The sequence below is a fragment of the Cibotium barometz genome, chromosome 61 (genome assembly GCF_041138505.1).
Source record: "Cibotium barometz isolate CiBa-2024 chromosome 61, ASM4113850v1, whole genome shotgun sequence".
NCBI lineage: Eukaryota > Viridiplantae > Streptophyta > Polypodiopsida > Cyatheales > Cibotiaceae > Cibotium > Cibotium barometz.
Window position 1 is genome coordinate 29,141,901 of NC_141106.1, and position 8,830 is coordinate 29,150,730.

General features: G+C 40.0%; 1 protein-coding gene across 2 annotated transcripts; it reads right to left on the bottom strand.

The window, feature by feature from the left end:
* Positions 1-318: 318 nt before the first annotated feature.
* Positions 319-5,102, bottom strand: LOC147604734 (uncharacterized). Of its 2 annotated transcripts, none has more exons than XM_086794473.1 (2): positions 4,247-5,102; positions 319-4,163 (listed from the first exon to the last, which is right to left on the bottom strand). In XM_086794473.1, the coding sequence occupies exon 2, from the start codon at positions 2,859-2,861 to the stop codon at positions 2,040-2,042; it is 822 nt and encodes a 273-aa protein (XP_086650599.1). In that variant the 5' UTR covers positions 2,862-4,163; positions 4,247-5,102; the 3' UTR covers positions 319-2,039. The 2 variants fall into 2 exon arrangements, with proteins under 2 accessions (XP_086650599.1, XP_086650598.1); XM_086794472.1 differs by having other exon boundaries at positions 319-4,169; positions 4,247-5,101.
* Positions 5,103-8,830: the final 3,728 nt, after the last annotated feature.

Consider the following 8,830-nt stretch of genomic DNA (forward strand, 5'->3'; position numbering starts at 1 on the left):
GGGTTTAGGATATCTTCTACAAACCTTTTAGCCTACCAAAGATGAGGATTTGGAGGAGTCTTATTCTCAATAGGTAGGAGATAAGTTTTTTTGATGATCTTATTGAGCTAACACACCTCTGCTCTTTCTATGCGAATGGACATGCTTCACGAGAGTGTAATATTTATGGGTGCGCAGATAATAGGATGTATAGTTTGGTAATTATGGGAAAAAGAAAAAGAGAAGATTGCACTCATAATGGAGTACCGCATGCACTCAAAATGGAGTACCACATGCACTCAAAATGGTACCACCATAGCCAAAGAAGTATGAAGCTTCAAGAAGTATAATTTCATTCATAAAAGTACGTTGTTAAAAGTATGTTCCCCTAGTTACAATATTCACTTATATACTTGCCCACCATTTCACACTCATTAATGTTGGGCCTCCATACTTGCCCGGCCATACCTATGCCCATGGGCTCTGTTTGAGTCTAATTCCAAGCCCCCTTCATTACAAACCATCCCCACCCAAAGGTTTCGTCCTCGAAACCATGTATGGAACAATGTATGGGCTGTTGGTAATCTTCTTGACTTCCCTCATGAATGCGGAAGTACATTTGTTGCATCTCCAAATGCCTCACACAAAAGAACTCCACATAGATCTGTCCACTTATTTGATGTACATATGGACTGCTCTCTATGATATCCATAAGCCCATGGAGTCTTGTTGAGTGTTGATTGATGAGTGGTGTAGTACACCAGTGACCATGGCTGTCCATACAGTAAATTTACAGCAATGGCATCCTTCATATCATCATCCCATTCCATGTATATAGATGTCCAAAGGCACCATACAACTATACTTATTCCATGAAGACTCAAGCATAAGGCAATAGGTGACCCACACCAAGTACCCATCAATAAGGTTGACTTCCAAAGATGCCCGATTCAAAAGGAAGCCCACCTGCTTCAAATGGCAATGCATAGTATCCACCCGAGTCAAATGCAAATCCATCCACTTCAAGTGGCAATGCATGTTGTCCACCCGGATCATATGGAAATCCCTCCGCTTCAAGTGGCAATGCATGCTATCCACCCGGATCATATGGAAATGAATCCACATCAAGCATGTTTCCATGTATACTGGGATTAAATGGGTATGAAACATCATGGTTGGAAGTGTCATCACCAACCAATGACCCGCCATCAAAGTCCACCCATGAATCACTTCCATGAACCAAAGCATTACCATCATCATTACCCAAAGCATTTTCCTCATAAATGTCATCATAAGGATCACAATCAACCACATTATTGCTTTCATCCACACCATCATTTTGTGAATCCACATCATAAGCCACATTTTCATTGGTCGGCAACCATAAATCCCTCATGTAATGCAACACCATGAAGATCTTCATAAGATTTGTCTCTGTCATCTAGAAGAGTCCCATTGCATTCATCTTTATCCATGCAATTCTCTCCAAGAAAAGATCCATGCATTTGCTCTTCATCTTTTCCATCAACACTTGCATCTTCATAGCTGTCCACTGGTTCATTTTCAGCTATCCATACATGCATTGAAGCCACTTGACACAAATCATTAACTTCTCCTTCATCACTTGAAGTGTCCCCATAGCAATGGCTTCCAATAAGAGATGTGGACTGAAGTGAACTCCTAGTAGAAAGCCCATGTATAGACGGGGTAGGCTTGTAGAAGAGCTCCACTAACAAAATGATCTCATTAAGATCAATGTCATTGTCAATATCCATGATGCATTAGACCACTTGCATGAAATCCTTGCCTAATTTTTGCATAAATCCACTTATGATCTCCTTCTCCTCAATGTTAGGTACAAAGAAGGAAAGGTACCAATATTCCTCGATATACTTAGGTAATGAATCCACATGTAATAATGGCATGCATTTCTCCCTAAAGCTCCATTGCTCTTGAGTAACCACAAAGTTTTGTACCACTTCATAAGCTAAATTTGCCCAATCCCATTTGTACTCATGCATAACTTGTAGCCACCATTGTCTAGCTTTGCCTCCAAATTTTTATGTCACTTGATTCACTTTGTCTTCCTCATTGCATGGAAATGCACAAAAGTAGGCATCCCAATTGCGAATCCATTCCTTGATCTGAATATAAGTGACTCCTTTCCCATCAAAAGAGAGAAAAGCTTCTACAAATGATTCACCATGATTGAACCATAAGCTTCCAATAGGAGTCGAAATTATACAATCCACAAATTCATCCTTTGCCAAGGACTTTGGTAACTTGGAATGTATGACCTCATCATATAACCATGCATACCTATCTTTGTTATCTTCATTGGAAATTATAGCTATTTCCTTTTGTTTGGACTCCATCAAATCTTGCCTATGCTTTTCCTTCTTTCCATAGGGCTTTGATAATGGTGAATCAACATGAGAAACATCTTTCGGGTTCTCTTGAAGTGCTATCTTCATACTTTGAGTGTACCCATTAGAAGTTTCCACCTTAATTTCAACCTTTCCATGCCAATTGAGCCCACAAGATGATGATGGATTTGGAAATGACATTTGTGGTTGTGACCACCCTCTTGTCCTATCAAGGGAAGTGTCAATCTTTTCCACACACCTTTGCACTTCATTTATCCCATCACCAAGCTTCTTGAGGCCCTCGTTCATAGCATTGGACATTTGCTCCATGAGAACATTGCTTTGCCACATATGCTCAGTGTTTTGCCTCAAAAGCTCACTGTTTTGGAAGCAAATAACCCTTTGTGCATCCTTCATAGCTTCGATGATAGGAACCTTTAGTATATCCAAAGTAATGTGCTTCAAAAAAACTTGGGCAATTACACTTGTGTGCCTTGACATGCCCTCATTCACCATGCTCTTTAATAGTATTCTCAAGCTATGTAAACACCTTCAATTCAATCCCTACCATTTTTGACTGAATTACGGTTTTCAGCCTGTGAAACTGTCCACTTTGTACCCTAAGATGGTGTCCAAATCCACCACTTGATAGCTAGTTAGGATCGCCTTAAGACCCCTTTTAAGACTTCCAAAGGCCCTTGATAGATCTTGAGTGAGTTGGGACTGAATTGCACTTCTTTGCCCACTGCAGAGCATAAAAATTTCACAAAAATTTTGCCATACTTTCCCCGTAATTTGGCCTAAATCTCAATTGAAATACCAAAGCAATTGCCCACTATTCACTCATGATCTAGTGCCAATACAATCAAATGACCAATGTCTTCCATAAAGGCCCCATTGCCCACATACAATACTCAATGATGTTGATGTAGAAATGTTGATGTAGGTTGTGTCGATGACGAGCTTTTGCTTGCCGATCTCCCAGCCAAGCCTTCCTACCCCTTTACGAAGTTCGGACCTGAAGGCAAAAGTTGGGACCAAGTCTTCACACCATGTACCTAATCCCCCTCCTTGCCACTTTACCAAAAGCACTCACGACAAGGAGAGTTCATGCCATGCTCCCCCTTGGTCTCTCCACCAATGCCAAGGGTACCCTCACACATACTAGATTCTATGAATCAAACTGAGTACAATGTGTGTGTGAGAGTGCTGTGTAATCCAAAATGTAGGGTAGAGTAACTTACATACACATTAGCATGAACTCATGCTCATTTATCACAAACTGGGCTTGTACTCATGCCCACTCATTTCCCAATTGCTCCAATCACATCAACACCACCAAAAGACAATGTGAAGCATGAAAAACCATCATATCACATCATATGGCATCCCCATTGGCATTTCATGTGAAATATAGGCATCCCAACATCACATAGCATGTAATCAAACATCCATAAGGCTCAATGGGATGTGAGTGGCCTATGGAATCACTCAATGGAAAGCTTATAGCCTCAATGCTCACAAATCCCCAATCTAGTGCATCAGGGGTAGCATTTGGCTCATGTGGTAGCCATTCCAATTAATGCATTCAAATTCCATGAAGGCCCCATTGCAATATAAAAAATAAATTGAAGCATTGTTGCTCACAGCAAGTAATGTAGCATCTTGATGGAGAGATCAACCATGGAAGTCTCCTCTGATTCGAAAGGAAACAAAGAGGGATTTTAGCATTGCTATCTTAGAGTGCAAGAAGGCTCCCATTCGCTTGATTGTTGATGAGACTCCGTTGTGTCCCTTAACATGGAGACCATGGAAAAACTGCAGCTATTCCATGATGGTAATACTGTTCTCAGCAAGAGAAAAAAAAAATGCTGCAATTATATAAGAACACGCAGACTTACAGTCGTCTAAGAAAGGTGAAACGAAGCCTGTGGACGCTGGGCTGGGCCGTCTGCAGTGTTTTCCCCAAACAAGATCGCAGCTGTGTGCGGACAACAGCCAAGCGGAACCCTGTGTGCGGCACCGTCTGGCCTTCCAATGGCAGAAGCGCCTTTGGTACAGAGACTCCTTCCAAAGAGAATTCCCAGTGTCGGCAAATCCATCCATTGTTCTTCATGCTCTAAGTGCATGCAACTTTGACCTTGAAAACCTGGTTTGCTTAGAGGCCGCCTGCTCCTGTAAATTTTCCACAGTCGCCATGCTGCTCTTGAGCTTCAACAAACATCAATGCTGCCATTAATGGTGAAATCATCTGCTTCTCCATTCGAGAGCTTGAAATGAAGCTAAAGAGAAGAGGAATCAAAGCAAACTGATGGCGTCAAATGGGGCTATTAATTGAAGCCCTATATTCTCTAAGATAAGGAAGGAAAAAGGGGAAGAAAACTAAAACGTTTTAGATTAAGAGTTAATCATGGATTACCAGTTTCTCCCCAATTTTGGTCCAAAAATTCCAATTTGATGAATCGATCCCCAAATTTGATCCACCATAACCCTTAGCCCCCCAAAATCTCATGAAAATGTGCATTAAAAGGATCAAATCAATTCCAAACAAAACACCACAACCCATTTCGGGATCAAGAAAATTTTTGAAATTTTTGAAATTTTCAAAAATCATGAATCAAAGACAAGGCTCTAATACCACTATAATAATGCGAAAAAGAAAGAGAGAAGATTTCACTCATAATGGAGTACTACATGCACTCAAAATGGAGTACCTACCACATGCACTCAAGGGAGTACCACCATAGCCAAAGGCTAAGAAGTACGATTTCATTCATAAAAGTATGTTCCCCTAGTTACAATATTCACTTATATATTTGCCCACCATTTCACACTCATTAATGTTGGGCCTCCATACTTTCCCGGCCATACCTATGCCCATGGGCTCTCTTTGAGTCTAATTCCAAGCCTCCTTTATTACAAGTTTTCTTTTTCTTGGACTTATAACAAAATAATTAGTGAGACATATTGCTTCTTGTCGTGTTGAGTTGCCATGCTGATGACATATTGCTTCTTGTCGTGTTGAGTTGCCATGCTGATGACATATTGCAAAACATTATTATTTTCCTTCTCATGAACGTGAGGCTACCTGTGCCTAACTTCTTCACATGCTTATCGCCTCTCTAACCAGAATGTAAGGGGGGCTTTTGTTTTTATCATTACATATGTTTCCTCCCACCCAAACTTGAACATCTCATGGAGAGTGTTGCTCTTCCTTATTCTACCACTACACCTAGTGTTCTTAAAGACACTACATTTGAGAGATAGTGAAAACACTCCATTTCTTGTGTGCTCTAAAGAGCAACTCACATATGCTCATTAAGAAAAAATGACCATGGACATATTATTTCAAAGGAGGATAGGTATTACAAATTAATTTCCTTTTATAATATAGGTTATAAATATCATTTGCTATTAGGAAACAAAATCAAGACCATTTATTACCATGTAGTGTGTAATATGTGTTTCTCTTCTTAAAGGTTCTAACGTCTTCCTCTATGTTTAGGGGATGAACTTAGGAGGATTATTATTTTGTCATATGATATGTAACCTTAGGGAAATCAAATGTGACTTTTGGGATCTTAGGGAAAGTTGGAATGTCTTTTGGCGTTGGATAGAAATGGGCAGTTATGTTTTTGTGCGCAAGAAGGATGTAGATGAATGTAAGCAGAACTGTTTTTTGGGGCAATGTAGAAGTCAGCAAGTTTGTCATTTTGTCGGTTGATGTTTATGTTTTTGAAGCTTTGACAGTAATGTTTATCAATCTCATTAATGGAAGGTGTTTTCTCTCTTTGTAGTACTTTGTACAATGTTGTTCATCTTTGTTTATCTTAGAGAGAATGTGGAAGTTAGAGTTTGTTTGTCAGATCAGAAGTCAGGTTATTTGTCATCCTGTTCAATCTGCTAGGAAGTTACACTAGTTTACACTGGTGATCACGGTGCTTATGATGGGTTGTCATGGTCGAATTCATTTTCTTCTGTGAGATTGATGAGTGCCAAAGAGGTTACAAAGCAGTTGTTTGGGATGACGTTTGGAATTCTTTCAGAAGTTGTATGATTCTGACAGCTGTTCAGTTTCGACTTGGAGGATTTGGGAAGACCATCTCATCCTTATTTTACAAGATCAGTAGCAAGGCGACAAAGTACACAGCAGGAGAAGGATGACCAGAATCAGGTATTGCAGGAAGGAGGTGAAGAAATTGGGATGCAAAGTGATAGCTCCGAGGAAGAATCGGAGCCGGATACATAAGAATTTGACAAAACGGAGGAGTATGGTGGTGAACCATCAGAAAGAGATATGTTAGAGGAAAACAGGCAGATAATTCTGCAATTCATAGGCGCAGCAGTATTACAGCAGGCATTATTGGCCAGGAGGAGATTGCAGTTTGATCCTTTAACAGTAGGGAGAAGAACAGTGTTGGAAGCACCTCGACCACCATCACCGGGGTCAGCATCATCATCATCAACGTCAACACAGGCAAGGCAGTTATCCCCAAATACGCTTCAAAACATGGCGGCGGCTAGAGCGGATTTACGCGTCAAGCTCGGGACCTTTTCGAAAAAGTCTAAAGAAGACCCTGATTGCCACATAGCTCAATTTGAGACAAGATGGCACGCCAGAGGATTTGACGGAGTATATGATACGCAAGCTAAGATGCGTCAGTTTGAGGCAACATTGGAGGGCAAAGCCATGCAGTGGTTTAGCAATTTTAATGCAGGACATATTGCGGATTACAATGCATTGAGGAATGGATTTTTGAATCGGTTTCGGAAGGAGAAGACTCCGAATGAAGTGCTTTCCAAGCTTAGGGACATTAAGCAAAAGAGGATGTTTGTGGAAGATTATGCATAGAAGTTTAATCAGTATCTGAATAGGCTCACGAATGCAAAGAGACCTACGGATGAAATGCTAGCGGGATATTTCATGAATGGGTTGCGCAAGGAGCTACGGAATCCAGTAGCAAGTGTGGATATTATAGCCGGTCTGGATGCATTAGTGGACACTGCCACAAGGGAAGAAAAGAGATTTGGATTATCAAATCCAAGTTCAGCACAGTCTTAAGAGCTCTAGGGATAAGAAGAAGAAAAAGTCGAACGGGAAGAAGAAGAAGAAGTCAAAAGATGATAGCAGTGATGAGGATTCAGAGGAGGAGTTAGACACAGATTCAGACAATTCCGATTTGGAAGAGGATTCAGAATCGAATAGTGAGGATGATTTAGACACTGATTCAGGTTTAGATGAAGATGGGAACAGAAAGAAGAAACACAAAAAGAAATCTAGTAAAAAGTCTAAGAAGAAGGTAAAGGATAGTTCGATTGAAAAGGTGGTAGAAAAGAAATTGAAGGAACTGGGAGTCAAGAAGAAGTCAAGCAGTAAGACAACTTACTGTGACATCTGTGATAAGGATGGCCAACCATAAGACAAAAGACTGTTGGTATAATCCAAATTTTAGGGGAGTAAGAAAGGATACAGTAGAACATGGTGCAAGCCAATGGAGTTTTTTCGAAAGCTTCAGGACAACAGAGATCATTTAACAACCAAGGATGGCAAAGGTAGTAGCAACCATATTCAAACTCTGGAAGACCACCATTTAGAGGAAATTTCAATCAAGGAAGTCGACCAAGATTTGGCGGATGGCAAAATTTCAGACCATTATGGGGAGGAAATTGGGGTCAGCCAACAGAGTTGGCCACAACAGCAGAATTGGCAACAACCACATATATAGAACTCATTATCAGATAACAATTCATTCAAAATATATCATTCATATCCTTAACACAATAATGGTCCATTAGACCGAAAATTCCATCTGAACATTCCTCCATGGGAATTTCAGTTATGCAGGTTTTTAATTTGTCATCCCTTAACTTGATCCACTGGGTCAAGTGTTAACAGCACAGCAATGTGTCAGCACAATCCACTAATCTCATAGTGATTTGTTGAAGTCATTATCGCCATTCCAGTTATTAACATCATTACTGGGATTCGTCACATTCATCCTCATTGTGGTTTTGTTTAACTTATCTTCTTTCAACTAGAATTCAGAAATCATCATCTTTCAATCGGAATCCAAATCAACTCATCAATTCTCAACCAAAATGTTAAAATCATATCAACTAGCATTCGAATTCATTATCTGAATAGCAATTTTGCTTATAATTTCAAGGTCTTAGATTTACTCGTATATACTGTCACTAAAGAGGTGCAGTTATACCCTCGATATATACGAGTAGTCACGGTCCTTGGAATTATAAGGTAAATACCATCATGTCTAGGCCTCAAGCAAGTAAGGGATTCCATACAGTTGCGGTACTTCTATTTGAAGACCCAATTACCTATTTATGAATCTTCATTTTGAATATCAATTTGTATAAATTTCATCACCCAATTACACAATCTTTTACTGGTACTTCATAAATTTTTGACATTTCTTGCTTCTCGGTTGATCCACTTTAGCCAATTCGCTTTGATACCAGCTGAAAGA